This window comes from Fundulus heteroclitus, chromosome 5 (genome assembly GCF_011125445.2).
Source record: "Fundulus heteroclitus isolate FHET01 chromosome 5, MU-UCD_Fhet_4.1, whole genome shotgun sequence".
Taxonomy (NCBI): domain Eukaryota; kingdom Metazoa; phylum Chordata; class Actinopteri; order Cyprinodontiformes; family Fundulidae; genus Fundulus; species Fundulus heteroclitus.
In genome coordinates, this window is record NC_046365.1 from 18,484,001 (window position 1) to 18,510,474 (window position 26,474).

General features: G+C 40.8%; 2 protein-coding genes across 7 annotated transcripts in view; one reads left to right on the forward strand and one right to left on the reverse strand.

The window, feature by feature from the left end:
- The window catches only part of krt222 (keratin 222), a 51,381-nt gene extending 45,331 nt beyond the window's left edge, over positions 1–6,050 (forward strand). For all 6 annotated transcript variants that reach the window (XM_021313069.2, XM_036137076.1, XM_036137075.1 and 3 more), the window contains one exon: positions 2,101–6,050. In XM_021313069.2, coding sequence (XP_021168744.2) covers positions 2,101–2,314 — 214 coding nt within the window. In that variant the 3' untranslated portion in view covers positions 2,315–6,050. The remainder of the gene's footprint in view (positions 1–2,100) is intronic.
- A 385-nt stretch (positions 6,051–6,435) lies between these two features.
- LOC105921124 (tensin-4) lies at positions 6,436–25,807 on the reverse strand. Its single transcript, XM_036137078.1, has 12 exons — positions 25,767–25,807; positions 21,604–21,883; positions 17,156–17,492; positions 13,482–13,876; positions 13,241–13,372; positions 10,543–10,635; positions 9,235–9,312; positions 9,062–9,124; positions 8,592–8,763; positions 8,392–8,460; positions 8,250–8,279; positions 6,436–8,160 (listed from the first exon to the last, which is right to left on the reverse strand). The coding sequence occupies exons 2-12, from the start codon at positions 21,854–21,856 to the stop codon at positions 8,028–8,030; spliced, it is 1,755 nt and encodes a 584-aa protein (XP_035992971.1). The 5' UTR covers positions 21,857–21,883; positions 25,767–25,807; the 3' UTR covers positions 6,436–8,027.
- Between the last annotated feature and the right edge of the window lie 667 nt (positions 25,808–26,474).

Below are 26,474 nucleotides of genomic sequence, written 5' to 3' on the forward strand. Positions count from 1 at the left end.
ATCTTAACAATGTAAATGGCTTTTAGCCCGACCCGTACATGCAGTCAGCGTTTAACCAGCTATGAACCTCATATGGCAAAATTAATATTAAGCCATTAATATTGAAAGAAAGAGTTTGCACATTTTAAGGAGTTTATAAATAGTATTCATCACACTACTGACTGCAGGTACAGACCAAACAGCAGGGGGTGCTGTTGTCACATCTTGATTTAGAAGGCCTGTATTTTCTGGACAAAAGAAGCCAAGGCTGTTCATGCATCTTCAATACCTTCAATTGCAGCATCAAGTCGTGGGGATCATTTTCTTCAGCGGGGAAAAGGAAGCTGGTCAGAGTTGATGGGTAGAAAGATGGAGCTAATAACAGAGAAATCATGGAAGAAGACCTGTTGGACGCTGCAAAACACAAACTAGGCTGGAGATCTAACCTTCCAGCAGGTCAGCAACCCCGCCATGCAGCCAGAGCTACAGTGGAATGGTTTAAATAAAAGCATTTCAATCTTAGAATGGCCTAGTCAAAGCCCAGACCTAAATCCATCAGAGAATCTGCAGCGAGATTTAAAGAGTGTTGTCTAAAGATGCTCTCCATCCAGTCTGGCTGAGCTTGAGGTGTAAGAATCAGCAACAACTTCAGTCTGTAGACGTCGTAAGCTTTTACCTACAGACCCCAAAAGACTCACAGATGTATGTGCAGCATAAGATGGTTTTACACAATATTGGCTCAAGGGGACCGAACTCAAAGCATTGTAATGTCTTGAGATTTTTATTTTTAAGAACTTAAGCAATTTGTTAATTTCTTTACACCTCACAATATTGCACTGGTCTGTGTCGCACTGAAACAAATTTACCGCCAATGCATTGCATCACCACTGTTGGAAAGTGAAATAGTATTTTAGCTCCAACAAAGGGACTCCCACAGAGCTATTCATGGAAAACACACCATCCAATAGATGATCAACGTAATCATGATTCATTTCCCCGTTCCTGTCTCAAGTCTTCGCTTGTTGTCTTCCATCTATTTCATAGAAAAACGTGAATTCCAGAAAGTCCGTCTCGGTCTGACTCGTTTCCGTTTGCCCTTGTTCCCTCATCTCAAGCACAATATGCAGGCCCGATGTTGGGACGCTTCCAGGAAAAAGCTGCATGTTGGTGCAGCTTTTGCAGCCCACCCCCTGCTGCTGATGCTCATGAGTCAAAACATATCTGAGTTTTTACTTTCATTTTCCCCTGGCCATATACGTACGTTCATTGAAATTCAGCTTCCCCCTCACCGCTCTCCTCGGGACTTTGCAGGACCTTTTTCTTCTTCTATGCGTTTAAATGAATGCTCATATTTAAGGCTCTTATCTTGTGTGATGACGACACTTGCTGAATAACATAGCATGCATAGAAGGTACAAAGTACTTACCTGACTCCGCCAGATGGATTTGCTCCGCATATCCATCTGGAAACCTTCCGTTGAAGTAATTTTGGGAAGGGGCGAAAATACTGGTTAGCTGATTGGCCTATGTTGGTGATAGACGGGCCAAATAAACCAATCAGACCAACGAAGCATGATGACGTACTCGTCATCATGCTTCGTCGTCGCTCGTAACACAACCACAAGCCAAGCTACTCTTGCTGCTGCAGGTAAAGGCTTGATAGCTCAGCTAAGAAATATTCTGTAATTCCGATAAAACTTGCTCAATAGCCACGCTAACGCTAGTTTCATCGGCTGAAGCCGCCATGTTCTTTAGACTGAACTGTCGCGCTTCTCGTTGCGTCACACCTCAACCCGCCTCAAAGCCAACGCTGATTGGACGTTCGTTTGGTGAACAGCTCCAAATTTTCTTTAACGGAGAGTAGCCAGACTGATCTGCGAGTGAAACCTTGAAAGCTCGCGAGATCAGCATGGTCTTACGAGGCTAACAAAGTACTCGGTAAAGTACTTTACCACATATTTACTTGTTCTGTATGTGTGATCAGGAAAAGAGCTGCAAACCATGTTCAGTGAGTTCAAACAGGCTCCAGTCCCATGCTAGTTTCCTGCCTCTCCGCTTATTGTCCGAACGTCCTGCGCGCCAAATGATCGTCTGATCTTTTCTTGCCACAATCTCCTCACAGGACAGAGAAGATTGACAAGGTGATCAAGGAGTGGGAGGGCTCCTTCTTCAGAGGGAACCCCAAGCTGAGGAAGAAGTCTGTGTCGCTGCGATTTGACCTCCACATGGCCACGGCAGACGAGGGCTGCGCCCAGACCAAACAGGACAGCCTCCCTGACGTGGAGGTGCGCCTCATCATGAAAAGGTCCCGCAGCATCTCGACCATCACGCAGTGACCCTCTGGCTTTACGAACATGGTTACATGTGGTAACATGCGGTGATTTGGTGGTAACGCCAGAGACGGCGAGGATGCGGAGGGAGCCGCGGCGATCCCCGAGCCTCTAGGTCGCAAACCATCCATTGCCATCATGCTTTCAAATGCGACATTCACTAAACGTAGCATCACTGAATTGATGTGACCCGTCAGATCCTGGCTCTGGCAGGTTAAGTGTTACGGTTGAGGCCTTTGTGGTGACTGTTTTCATAGCGCCGGAGAGAATTGTAATCTCTGCAGTAAAATGTAAACTATATTGCTACGTCATCCGGCTCAGACAAAGAGAAAGTGTGTCTCACTGCTTGGGACTTTACTGCATAAGAGACATTACAGACTAACACTGAAATTTAATCCCATTTAAACCTGGGCTGGCCTGAAGGTAGGAGGAGATTAACGGAAGCAGATCTGCAGATCAAGCAGCAACAAGCATGAAAAGAATATGTGTCCAAATTACTCACACGTCTTTATGTATTTCCCCACGTCATGAGCAAACCGGGCTAAAATCTCTTTATTTATTCTTCATAATCTAAGAGGTACCGCTGTATGACCCGTCTCACAATATTACATAATGGGGAGTGGCGGCCTAGTGGTTAGAGCAGGTTGCTTGCATCCTGGGAAGGCTGCAGGTTCCCTGGTTTGAATCCCACAGACTGCCGCTCTGGGTGCCTGAGCAAGACCCTTGGCCCTAGAATGCTCCCCAGGGGCCACACAGTGACAGCCCACTGCTCCCTAAGGGATGGTTAAATGCAGAGGGCACATTTCTTTGGAATGTATGTTGCAATAGCAAAAAATAAAATTATATTATATATGAAAAGGCAAGAGGATTACAGTATAAAACATGCACTTTTATCCTTAACATAAGAGGTGGGACAAAATGTCATCGGCCTTCTTTGGGTGTTCAAGTAATTTATATTTATGAATGAACCATATAAATTTTAATTATTAAAACAAGGCCATCTTAACGGATTTTGCTACTCCTCATGAAGTTGTTGACCTTTGTTGAAGATGTTGACTTTGGCAGCCAAATAACCTTAGTATTACAACATTAACAGGATACCCCAGCACTTTTGCTTAGTTTTTGTTAGTTTTATTGTTGAAATGGATCCTTTTAATATGTCTATCCATTAATCTTTTTTTTTTTTTTGTTTGCTGAAAAAGTCTTCTAGTGGAATACTACTATATCTTTGGTTATTTATCGTATATTGTGCCATACGGTGATTTCCATCGCTAGTCATTGCAGCTTTACTCAGCAGTCCATTTCAAGGGAAAGGAATAATCAAACAGTAAAATTTATAGAAAGATTAGTCTGCCTTGTTTATGTAGTGTATTTGGTTTGACGAAAATAGAAACAATAACTACAAATTGTAACACAACTGAAACATAAATGTCCAAAATATTGTAAGATTACATTTACTTACAGAAAAGGAGCCCAGCCACACATCAAAAGACACAACAGTGTCAGATTTCTCTAGTTTGGCACCAGTGCTTATCTTTATCTGAGTCGTGAGCTGATTTGGCCTAGAAAATACTGTACTGCTCGAGTGACCAAATAGGCCTCTTATCGGGATTTTAACTACTTTCCTTTTTATTTCAGTTCAGGCTTGTAGCTCTTTGTTGTTATATATGTTTTCATGTTCTGGGGACAGTCACGTATATGTTGTCCTAAATAGCATTTTTACCGCCATCAGCATTCACAACTGTCAGCAGGATTCCTGTCTAAGCCATCAGTGCAGTGGTTTTGGAAAACAGTGAGTAGTGAACGGAAGCAGCTGAAAGTCTCACTTTTCAACACATAATGTAACGGCTTATCCGTGCAGGGTGCCCAAATCCAGTAATCATTGGGTGCGGGGTGCGGTACACCCCAAACAGGGCCACATAGAGGTGAACAGGACAGTCAACCATGGCCACACACGCTCACATCTAAAGGTACTCTTAGAGAGACCAAGTAACCTAAAAGTCATGGTTTTGGACTGTCGGAGGAAACCGGAGTACCCCGGAGAACCCACTCCTTAACAGGGAGAACATACAAAGCCCAAGCAGAAAGACCCGAGGTAGGGATTCGGACCCAGGAAGTAGTTGCTACATGCAAACAATGCTAACAACTATGCCACCATGCAGCCCACTACGATGACGTCTAACTTTTCTTAACATAACAAGTCCATGTTTTTCTCTTGAGGGATATAATCTCACTACAGTAATATAGATTAGAAAATGTAACCCAAAGACATCTGCCACACCCTTCAAACTGTATAAATTCATCGACAGTTGCCTTTCTCGCTTCATTCTTTTTTTCTCTGAGAAATAACTTTTAGACAACACTACGCACGGCGCAAGGGCGGGGTACCAAAACACTGACATACACTGTGTTGTTCATTTGGCTCAGAAACTGAGAAGAAAAAAACAAGTTACCGTTGCAGCTAATTAATTTATGTCAAATGGAGAGACTGTTTGGTGGCTGACAAGGTGCGCCTCCACTCTTATGAAATCCACCCTCTTTTCCTGCGTAACAGCAGCTTTGGGGAAAGCAGAAACGCTCCCACCATTCTTTTATGTTGTATTACCGTTAAAGCAGCCACACGTACATTTAAAAGAGGCCTTTTTTTTTCCAAGAAAACAATCTATCCTCTGTTTACAGCAGTTTTTAATAATTTAACTGCTTTGATAAACCTGCCTCTAAAATATGACATTGCGCTGTAGGTTTCTCTGCAAGTCCATTAAGCAGTGTTTTCTTTACATTTTTTTATAATTGCTTATAGATTGCTTCTATTTTGCAAATTTACATGTGTGTTTTAGGTAAAAAAAAAAAATTCTTGCGGAGCTAAATTAAATAGCATATTGAGGATGGAAATTTTCATCTTCCTACTTATGTTAATAAAAATAACTTTGAAACAAAATTTCTTTTTGAAATAAACAAAACAGAGTTTACTAGAGGAGAAATACTAGCTGATTTATTTCTGAAGTCAAGCGTCCCTGTCATTTCTTTTCCTGGTTACAGTAAATACAGCAAGACTGGAGGTGTGGTTGGGAAAGCGATGGTGAGGCTGGGATAGTCCTGTCATATCACAGTAGCTCTGACTGAAATATTTCCAGCTCTATAGACTTAAAAAAAATTAAGCATAATGAAGAATTTCCTGACCGAGTAATTTGCCTACAGTCCTGAAACACGTTGCACTGCAAATCAACATGAGCACATATGAATGTCTGCAATGAAGGACATACAGAGTTTGAACGCTTTGACTGATGCAGGTCATTCTCAGACTGATAATTGTAGATATTATGAACCACTGTGATCTTAATATTAACAGCAGCGTGACTTTTAGTACTTTTCTGAGAATTTAGCTTCCCCATTTTCACCAGTAGAGGGCAGCGTTCATTAAGAGTTACCACTGCAACGACTTCATCTTGCTGCATCTGTGCCACCTTAGATTTAGAGTTTTTATGCTATATTTTGAGTTGACGCCAAAGATGTTTTAAAAAAATAAATATATATATATTAGGGCCTATAAGCAGTACGTTGAGGTCCTTCAAGGGTTGTTTAAAATATGAGAATCTATCTTATCTATGCAGTCCTGTGCTTGATTTTTGCTCTGCTTTAAAGAGGCACACTCTAGAGATTTATCATTTCAAATAAAGAAGAAAAAAATGCAGAGACTGGTGTGTGTTTTTGTCTTTTAAATATGTGCACAAAAGCAATTAAACACAATGTCTTCCTGTGTGTTTTTCAAGTCTGTGTTTCATTCTTTTGCCACTCATACTCTCATCTTTCCACTTCCACAAATGAACACCTGCAAACTTAGTTGTTCTACATCTTTATTTTTATCACAATAAAAAAAATACAAGTCCATATGTTTACAGAGAGCGTACAGAACAATAAATACATTCGAACAGATTGATCCAGTGAGGGTGTCTCCACATATCCTGCTTAGAAAGGAATGGACGTATCAGAGTTTCAAGTCTAAATCTCTCAGTAACACAGTCTGAGTGATCAGTAGGATTTAAAAGTCATTTTACACTACCTTGCATTCAGAAACCTTTGGGGATTTTTCCACATTTTGTCACATTACAACCACCAATTCTGATGTGTTTTTTCGTAGGGCGGAAGTGGAAGGAAATGCAACATGATTTTCTTTTTTTCTTGTTTTGTTTTTGTGCACAAACAAGTTCTGGGAAGTATGATGCCCATATGTGTTTATCCCCTTTAGACAACACTTAAACTGGAGCATTTCTTCACATGAATATGATTTGATCTGATCAGTTGTAGCTCTGGCTGTGTGTTTAGTGTTGTTGTTCCACTGGAAGTTGAACCTCAGCTGCACTAAGGGTCCTGTGTGACGTCTGTCTTAGCCTCTGACTGGTTCTCTTCCAGTCTTGTCCTGTAAATGGCTCCCCATCAACTCTGATCAGCTTCCTAGTCCCTGCTGAAGAAAAGTATCCCTCCAGCTGGATGCTGCCAGCATATTTCACTCCGGGGTTGATGTGTTCAAGGGGACGTGTAGTTTTAGTTTACCACCTCAAAGAGTTTTTCACACACTGTCCCAAACAACATTCTTCCACATCCCTGCATGGCTTGTGCCAACCTGTAAATCATACTTCATATAATTGTTTTTTTTTTTTTCAACCACTAATTTCTTCTTGCAGGATTTATGAACTGTGCAACCTTTAGTGCCACCGAAACCTTGGATCTCTGCAGCTCCTCTAGAGTTACTATGTGAGCGTTGGCTCATTCTCTGCTATTGCTCGTGTCAGCTTCGACGGATGTCTAGGAATATTTGCAACTGTGTCATGACTGGTGAATGGACTGAGGAGTGCTCCCTGAGATGTTGAATACTTGAAATATTGTTTTAAAACCTAAAGATGCTTTAAACTTCTCCACAACTTTATCTGTGGCGTGCCTGCTGCGTTTTTTGCTCTTTACAATGTTGTTTGTTCGCGTTTGCTTTCTGAAAACCCTCTGAGGCCTAAACAGGATGTGTGCTTTTGTGCTGGGAAGACATTAGACCCAGGGGGACTCTGCAGTGTCTCCCATTAGGTGCATTCTGGAGGCGGTTGGTTGCACTCTGTTTTATTTACGGGGAATAGATGTAAATGGGCTACATACAAATTTAGACCTTATACTTTTTTGTGAAAAAACAAAAAAACTTTACATACTGCAATGCTTTTTGTTGGTCTGTCACATAAGATCCCAATAAAATACACTGAAGTTTGTGGTTGTAATATAACGAAATGTGGAAAAGTTTAAGTGGTATAAATATTTTTTTGCATGGCACTGTACATCACAAAATAGGACAAACACAGGGAATCAAGTTAAGGTGCTGGTTCCTGGAACTTTAAGACATAAAAAGTTGCATTAAAGTTCTTGTCTGGGGTAGGTAATTATTTTTACAAGGTTGAAAAATTTTAAACACATCTTTTTTATTTGTTACAAATCTTGTTTTTTTATGGTCCTGAGCTAAAAATACATTCATTTCTGCGTGGGACTTGAAGGAACAGGATGTGATCCTGAAGTGTTTTGCTTTAAGTCAGTTTTTCATCTGGTATTTCAGTCCAGAAAAGACAGTAACCTGACCAGTTTATCAGCAGTAGTAAAACGCACTTTAACCAGCATTTAGGAGCGCTCAGTCAGTAAGGCAGCACAGAGTAAGACAGGCAGTAGGAGGCTATCAGAGTTTGGCTGTCTATTGCTTGTCTATGGCAGCCTGAATAAACTCGACGGCTTTGCCACAGGGCTGCAAGGGGTCACATTCTGCAAAAACATGGCAAACATTTTCCATGCCAGCTTCGACACCTTTTGCCACAAAACCAAACATCCTGCAGAGAAGGCGAGACATCTGGTTAGTTGCATTTGTGCAAAAGTACCAACAGAAGCAAAAATATGAGAAGTTTTAGGTGTGGGTTACCTTGCGCTGAAACCTGTTCCTTTCAACCACCTGAAGAAGAAACAACAAATGTGTGAGCTCTAAGATAAATGTAAAAAAAAAAAAAAAAAATGCATGCATCAAATCTCCAAAGGGAATCTGTGAATGTGTTGTGCAAACATACGGTCGATTGTCTGGATCTACGCCGCTGTAGCTAAGGAGGTAAGCAGGGTAGTGGCGCCTGAAGAAGAGCCTGCAAAAAGAAACGAGAGCAGGTTTTGGCAAAAAATGCGTCGCACCAACCACACCTCAACACCAGCAGGATCCTGCTGCATGCTGTAGGTAAAAATATTAGTGTCAAGCCGCCAGGTTGACTTTTCTTACTTCCTGTTGATATCAGTGAGTGTGACACCCTTCAGAGACACCTTCATGTTGACAACTGTCGGTGTGAAAGAACCGGGTGCCTTCTCAAGCGTGGAGGACACAGCCCTCTGCACGGCACAGGGGCCCGTCAGCATCTCAGTGGGAACGGCATTCAGATAGACAAAATTGCTGGCTGCGAAAGAGATCAAACACCCAGTTTAGTTCTTTTCTGCTCTATTTCACAAGCCAAATAAGTTACATTTGCAAAAGCGCAACCAAAAAAAAAGGACCTTTTTAAAACTCCAACTGTTACTTTAGATTTATTGCAGACTTAAAGAACTTAAAATATTCCTTGAAGCAGGGATGTGGAAGTAATTGTCTTACTTTATGTTTTTCCCGTGTCCCACTGAAGAATTTCTAAGTACCATTAGGCTCATAAAATATTTGACCCTCTTTCATAGAAATGCAGTCATCATGTTAGCTTGACTCACCTGTTTTACTTTTGTCCTGCGATGATGCCTTTTCATTCATTTTCTCCCCTGTTGTGTCCAGATCTGTGAATAAATTAGAAGAGAAGCTCAGTTTCTCTGTTTCTTTTGCAAATATCTCTATTGTTTTGCGCACTGTAGCGTCGGCGCACGTCTTGCACTGAAAGTTGACATACCCTGGTGATTTAGCAGTAGTCTGCAGGGTAGCGCATAGGCAGAGATCGTGTGCTGGTAAACCAAAGCTGGGAGACTGCCTGCAAGAACAATCAACATCTTTCGGTTTAGCACATGTCAGGGATCAGCTTTTTTCACATTTATTTTATCTAACATTAGCAAAGGACACATTTTGTACAATAACTAGATTTTTCCAAAAACACCTTAGTTATTTATTTATTTGACATAATTGGCATCAGAAATCTTGTTTAAAATTTCTGCCAGTTTTTTGTCACGAACATTTTAGATTACAAACCAAAAATATCGACCAAAAACATATAAGGAGAGTTACACACAGCATATATGTATTGATCAGAAATATCAGATTAAAGTGAGCATAATCTGAATTATCAGCAGGAACCTTTTGATTTAAATAACTCAGGTATGAAAGGATGAGGTCCAAAGGACAAAGGTTTATGAAAAAAAAGGAACGCCCAGGGTAAACCTTTGATTAGAAGGAAGTTCCTGTCATCGAGGTATACCAAGTGGTTACAAAACAGCTAAAGTTTTTCTTCTTTATACAGTCATGGCTGTTTAAGATTCATTTAAAGAGATGCCAGAGAAAGGCTTGAATTTACTAAACAGCAATCAGAGCAATCCCAGTTTTGAAAACCAGAGAGAAATTCTGGTTGGGGGGGGGGGTGGACAGAGTTGTTTGAGTTGTCCAAATTTTCTCATTAAAAATCTATCTTGTCATCCGGGTTAAGTGCAGACAGAGAGGCTGCTGACTCAGATTTTCTGATCTTATCTCAAGATAGCATGAAATTAGCACAAAAAAAAAATAGCACGCTTTTCTCAAGGCAAAGCATTTTGGAAGAGAACTTCGAAAGGTTGCCGTCACAGAGCCTACTCTTTCCACAGTTAGGTAAGCGGCTGACAAAATAGCAAGAATGTTTACAGTTTTCTCATGCATGTTTTACCACAAAAATTTAGAGTGCATGTGATTCCTCTACTTGTCCTTCAAACTGATTTCTTCCACAGAGGGTTGAAGGTTGAGCATTGGAGAGTTTCAGTCAACAATCACTGAAGCCGCCAGAGGAACAATGGCCTTTGTCCAATAGCAGCAAAATGTCAAAAAAATACATTTGTGATCATGTCTCTGTGGTTAGAAGGACAAACCTGAAAACACCGTTTCTTGAAAAAAGACCTACTCAATCCCGCAAACATGAATCAGCTTTCATGTCATTAGCAAGACCTGAATGTTAAACACAGAGGGATTTTTTTTTTTTTTTTTTTTAGTTCAGAAAGGAAAAAGTGGAAAGTTTACTCACTGAAGTATGGTTCCTGAGAAGAACCTCTGATGCGAACGCCTTTAGCGGATGATTCAATCAGAAAGTGCCTGATAAGATCTGAGCTGCTCTCTCCTGTGTGCATAAAAGCACAAATGTCACAAAAAAATGTCTGCCCGCCACAGCACACAGGAGAAGTCAAGTACAAAGCACCACATGAAAACAAATATCAACAAGTTCAATCAATGGCATTTATGTTAGAAAACCCAAAGACTCAGGGAAACAACACTGAGTTTATCAGATATGTTGAATACAAAGAAATCTGTATTTGAGCCTTGGAACAATAGAATACAAAATTACTGCACCACAAATTTAGACTGGAACACCAACAGAATGAAGATTCCTTCAAAAAATGGGTTTTGTGTTTCCAGGTGTGTTGCAGAGCAGTTTAGTAGTCTGGTGGTTGGCGCTATTTGCTTCAAAACAAGACATCCCTGGGTTCAACTCCTGCACAGAGCCTTTCTGTGGAGGCGAAATGTTCCTTTCATGGTGTTCAAGTCTCTTCTTACAGTTAGAACAACTCCATGTCAAGTTCACTGGCCACTCAACATTGCCTGTAGTTATCGGTGCGTGTCAGATGTGGACAAATGTGTTGGTATCCCTTCAACATAAACCCCTCCAAAAAAAAAAAATCAAAGCTATCTGAACTATTTTGAAAGTAACAATCCATCCATCGATCTTGTTCTTTTGGTCATAATACGCCTCTCGAACAAAGGTGAATGTAGAGCAACAGACAATTAAACAAAATAGCATTGGGTGAAAAGAGATGGTACCCTCATTTTTATATTTTTGCATCAACACCTTTTGCAGCAATCTCCACCAACAAGGGTTCTCATCTTCACAATGAGGTGTTTGCACCAGTTAACAGGTCGTCCTGAGCAAACCGCTCAGGCTCAAGGTTTGAAGGGTTCTGTTCACCGTTTTCACATCTTTCCTTAGATGTTGAGTAGTATAAAGACCTGGGTTCCAGGAGAGTCGTGTAGCTTCATAGCAAGGTCTTTTAGCTGCATGTTTTTGGTCACTATGCTGTTGGAGAGCCCATGACTTAGCTTTCTGACAGTAAACAGTATGCTTCACTCCAACTTGACTTGATATTCCCAAGACTCTAAGAATCTCTGCCCAAATTCAAGGTTTCCCCTCGGTCAGAAGCAGTATCTGTATGCTAGGCAGCTAGAAGGTCCCTGGGTTTGACCTGGGCTCTTTTTGCATGGTGTTTGCATGTCCTTCCTGCCACAGTCCAAAATAATGATTAATTGGGTCACTCTAAATGGCCCTTGGATGTGTGTGGCTGACTGTTTGTCCTTTGTGTCTCTGTGTTGCCCGTTGATAGACTGGCTGCCTCTCCAGGGTAAACCCCGTCTCTCGCCCACTGACATAGGCACCAGCCCCTCCACGGCTCTGCATGGCAAAGTGGGTATAGAAAATGTGTGGATGTATGCCATGCAAGGACATGACAAATAAAGGATGTAACGTCAATTAGAGGGAACACCAAGGCCTCACAGCAGAGTGATCTCCCAGCGTCTGCATGTCGTTTCCTGATAAACCTTTCTAATCACAAAGGGGTAGCGTAACTGGGAAAACTTTAGATTTTTCAATAAAAGCTTTGAACGCTACAAAAAATTCATGCATCTTGGCCGGTAAACGAGCAACATTGTGTTCTCACTTATAATTTCAAGGAGGGTACACCGCCACAAGTTGTAAACCTGCCTGTGTTGCAGCCAGCTCTGCAAGCAGGAACTTGACGTTGTCATAAAAGTTATTTTACGACAACATTTATCCCCCCCCCCCCGGTTTCGAAACATCTTGTTTTAATCTTTCTCTCTGTTTCAGCTCATCCGCAAGGTATTCATTGGCAAAGCCGAGTTCCTAAAAGTATTTTTTTTTACTGCTTGATACCCTTATTTATTATAGCGAATGAGTAATTTTGCACAAACTTTTTATTTTAACAATCTTTGTTTCATGGACAGCATTATTTATAGAATTTTAAGATGTTGTAACTGGACAATCTTCTAGTCGTTGCCCTGTTAAAGGACGGTTTCTCACCACCCACCCATTTTTGAAACATGCCTTGCATGAGGAGCGATCTCTTCCAAATGTCTGTGTTGTAATTAGGTTTAAAACTTGACAGATTTGGGGGAGAAGTAATTGAGACCTTTTTGTTTGATTGCTTACAGAGCCACGAACACCCAGTTTTCTTTGGTGTTTACACAACGCGCGCTGTGGGTGGAAAAAAGAAATCACTGGCACTGTCCCCTGCTTCACCGCAGACTGCTGCATGTCGTAAGATGACGTTCAGTTTCCACGGCGTATTGTGTGTTTGCATTGTTTTGTCTTTGACTGTGGGAGTTGTGGCTTTGAGACTTTCTGGTTCCTGTTTCTGCCCAAACATTTTAAAAGCAGTTTAAAACAGCATGTGTGTTTTTTTAGACACAGACTGGACAGGAAATCTGTCTCTTAGTCCCTCTCTGCAGGGTTTCCAGAGGTGCCGGTCCTTTTTCAAAACCAGGATTACTTGAGTTATGGCGGATATTTTTACAGTAGCCAAACTTTAGGTGTCAAGCTACAAAAACCAGAATCTGTAAGGATGGATGGATGGAAAATACTTAATTTCACACCTTTTATTAGTCTATTCCAAGCTGCCCCAGTCTCTCAAGAACCTGAAACATTAGCAGCAGTTTACCTGGATAGCCAGCAGCTGTGCAGGTGGTGGGGGATTGGTCCACTTTCATGGCCAAACCGAAGCTTCCTCTGTACGAAGTGCTGTCTCTCACTACAAATGTCCCAGCTTCCTTGTCCTTTAAAAAGGCGTCAGCTGGAACGAAACAGTTTACGAAAAAGGGCTTCATGTTTATCCTCAATTATTTTTATTTTTTTTTACGCACTGCCTTTTCACATAGGACCACCATTGAGGACCACCGTACCTTCCGCTCTGCTGATGTGTGGACGAAACCAAATCTTTGACGTGTCCATGACAAATTTCATAGATGGCTGGCTGCCCGTGAAGCTGGCTTGAAAACACCTCCGTCTTGAGGGAGAGGCGGGGACTTTGTGGATCAGGTCGGGTTCTGACCCAAAGAGGTGCGGGTCTGACTGTGGCGCTCCATTGATCAGCAGCAGGGGAATATCTGTCTGGGAGCCAGCGAGTGAAGCAGGACTGCTGTTGGCTCCTCTGCTGTGCGGTTCGTGTAGATGATCCCGCTTTGTCAGCGAGGGCCTGATGCCAGACGGCTGACAACTGGAGCCGTCGCCGAAGGAGCCTGGGGCTCCAGAAGGGACGGACTCTGGAGAGTCCAGGTCTTCAGCCAGGGACAGGTTGCTGGAAAGCGAGAAAATGTCAGATATCATCACAGTTCTTTCATAATTTAGCTTGTTTGTCAAAATAATAACTTCAAGTCAGTGATTTTAATACTTTCAACAACAAATATCGCTTGAATAAATGGTACTTTTAACTACTACTATTACTCCTGCCTTGCAGGAGTACTCAGAAGTTCCAGACATGGAACAAAGGGTCTATTTCTCCTACTGTTCTCCAATTTGCATTGTTTGTTGATATTTCAACTTTTAACTTGTTCTCTCTGTCTTTTTTTTCTTCATAGTAGGTACACCTGGTCTGGCGTTCTGTTAGCTGTGACATCATCCAGGGGAGGCAGATCATCTGCTATTACCATAAATCATAGAAAGGATTCCTGGATCAATGTGTGCTTTTTGTGTCTCTGCTCTGTCTTCTCTAACCCCCAGTCGGTCGAGGTAGATGACTGTTTTTGATCGTTGCTTATGAGCTCTACATCACAGCTTTTTATTTTCATGGTAGTAAGTGGCTGACACCATTTTCTTCAAAGCCACGCTGAGGGCAAACAAAATACCACCAATGTTACTCAATGCTTTTTAACTTTTTTTTTGGTACAAGTCTCCAATGCTCTTTTCACAGATACTCGAATATGCTGCATGTTGTTTTCACCTTTAAGACTGGCTGCAGCAATTAGCTCCCTGATCCGGCCTAAGGTATACTCAAGTTTTGCTAACACTAAGTTGCAGCTTATAAAAGCAGCAGTTGTACACAGTCATGAAAAACATCTTTTCACATATACAGTAAATATTAATGATTTCAACAATATTACAAATTTCAAAGGATATAACAAATAATTCAAGCTAAAGAAAATCCTCTGTTTTAGAAATGCGTTGTAAAATGTAATTTTTTAAATGAGGCAATTTTTTAAAAAGCAAGGAGTGGTATATAGAGTGATGTTCCTTAGACTGATGTCAGAGACTAGTATATGGCAACAAGAACCATCTCACCGAATGAATTTCTGACAATAAGTTAGATATCTAGCTAAGGGGTAGGGTGTCCTAATTTTTCCCACAGTCAGAATATGCTTTTTTTAAATTTTATAATAAAATTAATAATATTTTCAAAATCACTTTCCTTTCCAGAGAAATAATGTCACTTTTTTTGTTCATGCATAGTAACGCATGCCTTTACAATTTCCCAATTACAGTAACAGGCAAACTTTATTGCTGCTTTTATATTTGCAGCTGCTTGGTTCTGCGGTGGAGTTGAATTGCATTTAATGCATATATACAGTATTTACATACATACATACATACATACATACATACATACATATATATATATATATATATATATATATATATATATATATATATATATATATATATATATATATATATATATATATAGTATTGGATATAAACATAGGTAAAATAGGTATATAAGACACCTAAACTTTTCCTCATCCGTGATCTCTCGATCTCTCGGCAACTTCTTATTCCACCAACATTCCTCCCTGTAGCGATGTTAAATCCAGTCACTGTCAGATCGTTCTTTGCCTTCAGTTCTTATTGTGGTTTCTGTGCCTGGTATCCAGTTTTTCTCTGTCATCATTCCAGCACATTTCCCGTTTTTGATTTCTTCCCCAAACTCATGTCACCCTGTGACAGCTGTTCCAACTGTCACACAGGGACAGGAATGGTAAAGGGTTTCTGTTATTCTTTTTAATATTACTTTACATATTGATTAGTGAATAGTTTAGGTTCATCTCTTTAAAATTGTTTTCATTAGTCTGACACTTTAGTTAACTATTTGCAGTGCACACATTTAGTTAACTTTGTTTGTCAGTTCTCTTGTATTTTGTTAAATGCAACAAATTCATTTTCTTCTTTTGAGTTACCAGTTTCCTCTGGCCCGGAAGCTGAAATCATACAGATGAGCTCCAGCTGATGGCTGTCAAACTTCATCAGCGGGTCGTTCCATTTGTTTGCCAGAGGAAGGGGAAATTTTGCCTTTAGTTTATTTAATTTTACCATTTCTTTAATGTATCTTCTTTTTGTAACTTAGTTTAATAGTAATATTTATCCAATTTAAAGATTTAGTTATGTGCTGACCAGTATTTGTTTAAGTTCATGTGTGTTTATCTACCCCCTGTGTGTGAATTAGCAGTGGTCTGATCAGCCACTATTTAAGTTCCCCCTCATGTCTTGTTTGTTAGGTCAGTTTTTTGTGCTTGAGTTCTTTGTGTTACTACCTGAGTTGTAGTTTGTTATGTTGACCTCAGTTTTTGGGCCCAAATTTATAATTTTTGGATTTTTGTAATAAATTAAGAATATATTTTTGAAATTTCATCAACGTCTCTTTGGCTGGTCTATGTAAAACCTTCACACACCCATAAATGACACTTGATCCTTGGTGCCTCCTGTCTGTTGTTAGTTCCTTGGCAACGCATGACAACTGGCTTTGTTTCCTAGTTATACTGAAACTCCTGGTTTCATTTTGAGGCTTTTTTGTGTACGTTGATTGTCGTTGCCGTTGTTGTTGTTTCATTTTCTTCTACTTTTTCCTGTATTTTTAGTTCAAGCTCTTTTCTCACTCCTGCTCCTAATTTACAGATCCACCATGTTCATGTCACTCATTTACCCTTTTGTAAATATCATCCCTGGTGTTTTTTTTCTCAAACCTTTGCTTAAGTTTTTTTATTATTATTATTATTATTTATATCAGTTCTAAATAAATGCTCCGTGGGCACTGACCTGGAGTAAAACTAACTTTTGAAACACCAGCCCTATGGGGAAAGGGGAACACTGGTCACAGTTGATGGGAGTTACTTAAAAGGGGAATCTTGAATCCTTTTAAGCCAGTTAAAGGCTTCCAAGGAGCTTTTAGTTGGACAATGTCCCTAAGTATACTGCCAGAGCTACAATGGGACGGTTTAAATCAAATTATCTTCATGAGTTACAATGGCCCAGTCAAAGTCCAGACATAAATTCAATAGAGAATCTGTGACAAGAGTTGAACATTTATATTTAAAGATCCTCTCCATCCAATGGAACTGAGCTTGAGCTATTTTACAAAGAATGGGCAGAAATGTTCCATATTTGTAGATGTTCAAATATGGCCTGAACCAGGAGGCTGAATCCAAATGCAGGCCCCATTTTTCGATTTCTTTTATTTGGAAAAAGAAAATGTTTAAAACAATGTGTCATTTATTTTTTTTTTGTTTAATTTTACAACCATACACATTCTGTTGGTCTAAGAGATAAAAATCACAATAAAACACACAATGTTTTAATTGTTTTTTACCTGCCCATAATGTAGCTGGTATCTGAACACGTGGACATGGAGGTGAGCGAGGTGGCACTGTTTCTGTTGGAGCTGGACAGGCGCAGTGATCCTGGGGAAGAGGCCAGGTCGGCTTTTGGTGAACGGTTCCGCCTGGGAGCACTTCCGAACGGAAGAGGTGGCAGGGAGGACGAAGGGGAGGTGGAGAACACCAGAGTGCTGCTGGGGCTGCATCTCAGCATGCTGGGCGTGGGGATGGGGATACTGGGCGACACAGCAGGCGACGAGCTGGGAGGACATCCTCTGGGAATCAGCACGCAGTGGGAGGCGCCATTGGAGTCATCTGAGCACAAGGAGCCTGAGGAGGGAAAGGAGAGCCTTGATCATTATAGTGTTTTTAAAAGTTACATAACAAAGCATATGAAAGCATCGCACGTCCCAGAACATGTCTGTCTTTGCTTCTCTGTTTGCACCATGGGCCGGCCTTCTTTCTGTAAACGGAGAAATTGCCCTCTTAGAGACGTTCACATTTGTCTTGCAGGAACATGCAGAGGAGTCCTTTCCAAACTAATTGCTTTTCCAAGGCGTTTTTCTGCTGTTGCAATAACAGAAAAAAAAGAGGAGTCTGAGCTTGTTCCTGGACTGTTGAGTATGTGTCTGCCTCATTGTGCTGACGAGCACAGAGTGAACATATGGCTGTAGGAAAAAAACGCCTTACATTCCAGTCAGCTTTGGAGAAGGGTGGGTGGCTTTTGAAATAGAAGTGACAAAGTCAATGACTAACATGCTCGTAGACAGCTAAATCTGCTACATGTGAAGACATGCATCGTGGCAGTTTGGTTCAAGGTGATATGTTGCAGAAATGGGAAATGAGAACTCATCAACGTGGCACAGAAATTCTCTCTTCTCTTTTTGCCACCCAAGAAAATGCCTCTTAAAAGCCTCCTTCTGCTGCTGATTTCCTGTAAACCTTTTCACCTCCATCTCACTTGACGGTTTCAAGAAATATGAGCAAAACGTCTTTTCAACAAAGCGCGAGCAACAGGAAATCGATTTTTACACTGCCGTGCCTCTTGTACACAGTCTCCTATGGCGGCAGTTTGTCAGCGGAGGCCCGGTCGCATCGCCCCAAACGCATGACTATGTGGTTACCTTTCCTGCCGGGGTGTGGTTTCAATCCGGGCAGATGTCGCGCAATGCCGACATGATTAAAACATTTAATATGCAACGGAAGGTGACTACATTTCAAAGGCTGCAGGCGCTTTAGTCTTTACGAGGCTGACTGGTTGTGTTGCAGAATCGCCCGTCACTGTTGTGCCAAAGGTTACCACCACAACAACTGAATGCAAAGATAAACCTGTTTACCCCTTTAAAATCAAAATAAATATAGCAAAAAAAGGCTCACAAATAAATTGAGCGGACTAACAGAACATTAAGAAGAACAGTAGGTATTCTGAAATGGTTTTGTACCTTTGAATCATCGCTGCAGGTTTTTCTCTGATCCTTCTATTCCAGTCTTTGAGGCATACCATATAGATAAGCTTGTTTGCCTACATGTACCAGGAACGTTTTACTCGGCATTAAGGATATCTCAACATGGAGCCCTAATTCGGTAATTGACTTTAGTAACTCAAGACTGCATCTGGCATCAAAGCAGACAGGCCACATTAACGAAACAGGAACCTGTGTATATCGGACCTTGAACTATTTTGGTTATTTGTTTGGGTGTACGAAAAGGGTGGGCGGATGTGTGCGGATGGGGAGGTGGAAAGTTGATGGAGCAGTGAAAGGCGTGGAAACTTTGCAACATTCCGCACCGAAGAGCAGCTCGGGGCATGTAACTTTGGTCTCCAAAAGCCGCAGGGGTCTCAAGAAGACAGACGGCGGGCGTCACCACAGACTAACCAGAAGCCCGACACATTTGTAGGTCTGCAGCACAGGAGCTGCAACCCCTAAGCCACAGGCACAAGGAGAGATGCAGGTCATCAAACCACCTGAACACAGCGCCGCAGTCACATCCCCCGGCACAGGCCAAGACTTGGGTAGGTCAACCCGGTGCCCGAGCGTCTCCAGCACGGCAGCCAGAGATCAGAAGGAAGGAGGGCACAATACAATCCCACCTGATATAAAGCTTCAAGAAAGCCATGCCCTCACCAAACCATGACATTGAGCATACCTCTGCAGTAACAGCACCACAATGTCCCTCCCATATCAGCCCAGGCACAGAGACGGGGGCAAAAGACGACCATCCAACCTCCCAAGCACTCAGCCCCTCATCTTTGTGCCTGTGTAGTTGTGTCTGTGTTAATGTGGCGTGTTGCTATGAATGACTGAAAGGTTGCTATGTAGAACTAAAAGGTATCAAAACTGCAGTTGCATCTGAGGAAATTAGTTATTTTAAATTAACTACAATATTGTTGTTCGTCTGTGAATGTCTATTTCTATAAAACTCTTTAGTTTGTATGTTTGGGAGTGTGTTGTTTGTTAGGTCATTCTAAGATTATTTCAGAATCTTATGTTAATTATATTTGAAGGTGTATCTTTAGAATTAAAATAACTTTCTGAAGACTTACCTTTGAAGTGGTCTCTGTGTTGGTAAAAGCTTTGGCTCTACTTTTGGGGTGGGGGCAGGATTTGGAAAACATGCAAACACCATGTAGAAGGATCCCAGGCCGGGACTCAAACCCAGTACCTTATTACTGTAAGGCATCAGTGCTTACAACTGCATGCAGGCTTTTTTTTTCTTTAGTTCCTTTTTCATTTGGAAAAAAAAGCATTTTCTGAGCTTGATTTAAAAGCGAGAAAAAGTTGTAGTCTGCGTTCCTCTTTAGTTTTATTTTTACATGTTCTTAGCAGACTGATATCTATTCACAACTGTATAATTTGGTACATGGTAGTAGTAGCACGAAAATAAAGTATAGAATCTACAATGCCTAATGAGAATGTGTATGTTGGACAAAGAAGATGTTGTGCAGAGGATGTTTTCCTCTGTTTTTCTGATAAAAATGTTAATCACACTCATTATCAATTGTTTAAAATTTCCTCTAAAACGACTTCAAAAAGAACTAGCCACCAGATCACAAACCCTGATAGTGGGTGATGAATGAGATTAAACGCTTGTGCAGCAAGTAAAACCCTAAAGTACTTTGTCAAGATTGTGGTTTGTGATATCTCGGAGAAAAGACTGATAAGAATCTGATACCAAAACACTTCACCATACAGGAGCCATTGATGTTGTGAAGCAACAATCAGAAATCTTTAGAGAGGATTTTATTCATTTGTTGAATGAAGTTCAAGGTGTCAATATCAAGGTGTTTTTCACAGGACCTCTACTATGTTCAGCAGACTGCTGATACTCAGCAAATGGCCTAAAGATGCATGTTCTGCCTGATCACAGACATTTTTCATGGCAGATGGATTTTGTCTTAATAAATCTTGAGTATAACTTTTCTCTTCCAAATGTGTTCGTGGACAAGATAGTCCACAAACACTAAAAAGGAAGCGCTAGTCTTACTTGAATGATAGGGACTTTGTGTCTTTAAGTAACTTTACATCAGAGTTGACAAAAATTACATGAGGGGTTCCTCAAGGTTCCATCTTCAGTAATTTAATTTCTACACGCTCCCACTAGATTATAAAAAAAACAATAAGGTAAGTTACCATAACTATTGCAGATGTCATACTGCTCTACATTACAATGTCACCAGGGAATGGCGGGTAAATGCATAGAATAAATCAATGCATAAATGTGCCATAATTTTCTTGAACTGAATAAAAACTAAATTTAAGTAATTGTTTTGGGGTTTTTTAATAGAGATATCAAGAGTCAGCACCTAGCTTCAGCTACTACAGCTAGGCCTAAAATCTTGATGGAATCTGACAGACTCTGTCTTGATCCTTCAGAGGCACATAAAGACAATCACATAGTTGGCCTTCTACCACCTGAAGAACATTTCCAGGGATAACTAATGTCCCGGCAGGATCCTGAAAAACTCATCCATGCCTTTATCTTTAGTCAAATTGAGTTCCCTCACAGGTTTGCCTAAAAAGTCAATCACACAGCTGCAGCTGATCCAGAAGGCTGCTGTGTACGTCCTCACTAAAACTAAGAGAGTAGAGCACATCACCCCAGTTCTAAAGTCCTTACGCCGGCTCCTTGTATCTCAGAGAATAGACTTTAAATGCTTAAGTTACTCTATAATACACTGAATGGCTTAGCATCTAAATATATCAAAGGCACTCAGGTCTTCTGGTTTAAGTCTATGATGCATTCTTGGAATCAGAACCAAATATGATACATTTTAGTCTATGATCCAGTTTTTTTCCTTTCATTTATTATGCCACTGCAATGCACTTATGTTTTCATCATTCAAAGTACTTTCAATTATCTTGTTGATGAAATGTGCTATAGAAATAAACGACAATTTTAAGATTAGGTTCTAATTTAAGAAGAAGAAGCTACCATGTACCTGTTGGAGGGCTCCTGCAAGTGGGGCTCTTGTTGACCGGGATCGGTTCGAAAGTAGGATCCAGTTCCAACATTATTTGATTGAGATTTTCCAAGGTCATGTCGAGATTGGGGTCATCAAGTTGGCAATTTGGCTTTGACAGACCAGGTGCCTGAGAAACATTTTCCTGCGATGATTCAAGGCAGATGGTTTGACCAACTCTCAGAACATGGCAGGGTATCATGTGGGACATGCCTTCAGCTGTAGGCATCATAGTAGGGAGAATCACTGTCTTCTTAAACTGAAAAATAAACAAAAAGAAAGATTATATCACAGTGTCTTTATCCTGTATCCACAAAATACCCATCACATAGTTCTTTGTAACATACTAGACTTGGACTTTTGGACTTAGACAAGCTTTATTTCTCATTCAACTGCACATTCGCAATGTAGATTTTGCTGCCAGGCTCCGGGTACAAAAGGAAGACAAAAGAGAAATATGAGTATTTGTCAGGAATGTAGCAGCAAACCAAAAAATATTTTTTTATGTGCAGGAAAGTTATGTGCAGACAATGTGAATAGTGCAAGTATATTTAGCAGGAGGATGTATTGCATGGTGCAGATACATAAAAGAAACAGCAAGTAGTACAAGTACTTGTAACTGAAGGATGTATTGCAACAATAAAAGGACCATATGATAATGACGATAGTACAGTTACTCAGTGCAATAGAGTTCACAGAGTCCATGTAAAGTCACTAGTTTACATGGAAGGGAGAGGGAATTACTGGAAGTTTTATAGGACTTGTAGCATAAAGCTGTTGTGCAATCTGGTTGTTCTGCATTTAAAGCTGCTGAATGTCTTGCCAGAAGACAGCAGGGTGAACAGTCCATAATGGAGGTGGGGGGGGGGGGGGGGGCTTTTATAGTTGTCTGTCTATGAGCAGAGTCACAGATGGAGGGAAGGGCTGTCCCTACGATTCTCTTCCCTGTCCTCACCACTCACTCTACACATTTCCAGTCTGAGGCATTGCAGGCCCCAAACCGGACTGTGATGGAGCTGGTCAGTACACTCTCCACTTTCCACCTGTAGAAAGTTGAAGGGATGGATGGGAGGTGGGGGAGGTTTGCTCTTCTCGCCTGACGCAGAAAGTGCAGATGCTGCTGTGTTCTCTTCACAAGAGCAGAGGTGTGAACGAACCGGGTCAAAGTGTCTGTGATCTGCACCCCCAAGTATTTGATGTTTCTGACTCCCTCCACTGCGGTGATGTTGATGAGGAGGAGGGTGTGACTTGACTGATTTTTTTTTCCTGAAGTCAACAACGTTCTCTTTTGTTTTGCTGACATTCAGGGTCAGATTGTTTTTGTCGCCCCAGTCCACCAGGGATTTCACCTCCTCTCTGCAGGCTAGTTCATTGTCGTCCCTGACAAGACTCACTACTGCTGTGTTGTCTTAATGATGCAGTATATGTACTGAAACTAGCGCGGCAGTCCTGGGTCATCAAGGTGAAAAGCAGTGGGCTCAGTGCGCATCCCTGGGGGGAGCCGTTGTTGAGGGAGATGACGCTTCAGAAGTTTTTCCAACGCAGACATACTAGAGTGTCTGTGAGGAAATCCAGCAGCCATACTAATTCATGAATCAGCAACAACGCTTATGCAACAGTGTGTGAGTCATGGGGTTGTACCTTTGTGTGTAACTGAACACCATTTTTATTCTCTGTCCCTCATACAAAGATATGGATGGCGTGCTACTTTTTAAAGTCAGCTCTGCAGGGTAGACACTACTCTGAGACCTACATAATACATGAAAACCATGTATTATGTAGGTTTTACAAACAGAGTGATCCATTTCCAGGGTTTATTTCTGTTATTTTGAATGATTAGGGCTTGTGGCTAACTACAACCCAGTTCTACTTTCTCTGAAAACTTGATTACAGAAACCAGTGGATTTTTAAAAACAAAATTCTATGATGTGACCATAATTCTGCTTACACAATCATGACGAGGACTGCTGACAGTCAAGGGCACCTTCTGCAAGAAGGAAAAGCTTCAAAGGGTCTTTGATAAAGAACCTGGCTGTTTAAACAGCCAGGTTCAATCAACAAGTATAACCATAGTTTTGAAGTGAAGTTCAAGAGACAGAGGGAGATTCACAAGGTGTGGACTGCAGCTGTGGTCAGAGCTTTAAGACCGACCACACACAGCTGGACCCAGAACACAAGCTCCAGCTGTCACATTGTGTCTGCTCCTTCCTCAACCACAGACCATGTCAGAAGTGTCCTACTTGGACAAAGGAGAGAAGGGTCCAAACTGTTGCTCAGGAGGCCATAGCCCTCTTTTAAGATAAAACTGCATGCAGGCATATACCGATTTAATTTCTCAACAGGACTTGGTGGAAGCCCACACTGCCAACGTTACCAATACTTGCTTTGATGAGCATGGTATCATTGGGATTGCTATTCCAGGGAACTTACTTGACATGAAGCTGACGGTGAAGGTATCTGGGCTTCCTTATGACCTTAGCAGAGCCACAGACTGATCACCGCCATGCCATGCTGCATTAATTCAGCAATTCATGCAACAGGGCCCTGGAAACGGTATCCATCGCATATACTGAGCAGTACGCACAGATTTTTCAGTAGGCCCACAATTTCTGTAGCCATTTTTATTGGTCTTCTGTAATCAAGAGGGTTACACTACACTACACCTATATTCACACATTCAATGATTTTGAAATGTATTGCTCTAAATAACTCTGTATAATAGGGGAATTTGACTTTTTATGGAATTACTGAATTATTTAACAATAAATCATTGATTTAAGATTTAATGATGAAATAAGATGCAGATCCAAACACAAAAATCAAAGAAATTCACCTTACCCTGCAGATTTCAAGGTTTATGGAAAGTAGCTTACAACAAAAGTGAAACCCAGCTAAAAGTTCTGATTTCCTCTCGAAACTACAAAATGCAATGCTTGAAAGGTGCCAGCTGCCAGGATACCAGAATTTAGCAAACTGTGCAAAAAACTTTGGCATCAACCAATCACATGTCTCCAGAACTGAATATAATATTTTTATTGTCATGGTACAACAAGTGCAACAAAATTGAATGCAGGTGAATAATTAACATTTGTGAGACATGTATTAATTAAAAAAAATATTTAATATATATATATATATATAAATTACACTTCTATTTTATTGATCAGTTATCAGCCTCACAATAAAGTTGATACTTGATCAGAAAAAGATAAACAATCTACATGTTTACAGGGGCAATCTGTAATAAGTAATATTTTGTGTATTTAAAGTGCAAATTCTCTAATTTGACAACCAAGTTGTCAACATATTATCTCACACAGACATAATCATTGTGTTCCAGTTGGCTGGGCTGGATCAGGTCGCAGTTAAGTCAGGCCTCGGGGAACATGTTTGTCGTCTTGTGCGTATAACCACTAAATGAGTAATTACACGCCGCATGGGTGAAGCATTCAGGCGCTGAAATCTCACTGAGGCTGAGTAACGCAGAGGAGGATCCACTCCCTCTGACTCCGCTTGCCAGGCCCTTCAGACAGGGCGTAGCGCTCGGTGAATAGCTCAGGTGTCTGGCTGTTGCCCTGACAACGCGAATGTTTACCCAGCAACAGTTCAAATCTAATGACTGTGGTTTAAAGTTGGAGAACAAATGTGCTTTCAATCTTTTACCATTGTGCTATTACCATCATTCTGAACTCACTAAACGTTTGAGCCAGTTTGTCAGAGACAAGCTCCTGCATGAAGCAGAACAGCTACAGGGATCCTGGAGTTTCACCTTTTCATACAGCCACGTTTTTTTTCTTTGTACTTGCTTTTTTTTGAGTGTCTGGGTTTGATGAATTTTGAAATAGAAAGTATATTCTAATAAAAAGCATTACTTATTACACGTTTTCTTAATTAGAGCAAATATTCAATGCTGTGAGGCAAGATTGGCTTTACCGCCTGTTTTTAAAACATAATCATGTTAATTTTCTCTCAGATTCACAACATACTCAGCTTTCCCTCGCTTTTTTACCCTCCATTATTCTTTCTTGTATTGTTGTTTGTCTCTTAAAGGTATAGTTTATTTGTTCTTTTCTCAGCAGGTATTGAATGAAAACTTGTACACCACTTGAAAATACAGCAGCATAAAAATAAAGTCATCTTACCTTAAATTCCTTTGCTCAGGTTTCTGCTGCTCCTCTCTGGGGTAAACGTCCCACCTTTCATGTTCCATGCTTTTATTAATACAATCCCAACCCTTTTTCCCTGCGAGCCTATCACCACCTTGGCTCAGCGGTCCCTCCCTTTAAAGATAATTACATCATATTACCAGAATTGCATGTATGGCTGGAGGGTTGGTTTTTCTATTCCTTACAGTAAAACCAGACCACACTGAACTAAAACAATGTTTTGTTTCTTTTTCTGTTTTTTTACCAATGATTCAAACATCGACAGCATGGGGTAAATATTAACCTCAGCCGTATAAACATGTGCTTCATTTACTACCTGACGAAGACACAAAATATGTTATTAAACCCAGTCCATGAATAGGAGTCTAATTACCAAATATCTTTTTGTCCATGTGACAAATTTTTTGCATTTCACATATAAACTTCTATATGTCTAACACTTCAGCGGAACAGAAAAGAGACATATATGCAAGAATATATTAAAAAAAACTATAGCATATGAAAAATAATTATAAGACCAGGGTAAATTAGCTATCATTGTTTCTTCTTGTAAACATGAGCCAAAAAGGTTCGGCTGTGGATCTCTGCAGCTCCTCCAAAGTTACCGTGGGCCCTCATCATTCCTCTCTTTGGCCAGCCTGTCAGTTTTTGACTGACTTGTGATTCTTGCTTGTTTGGGTTTGG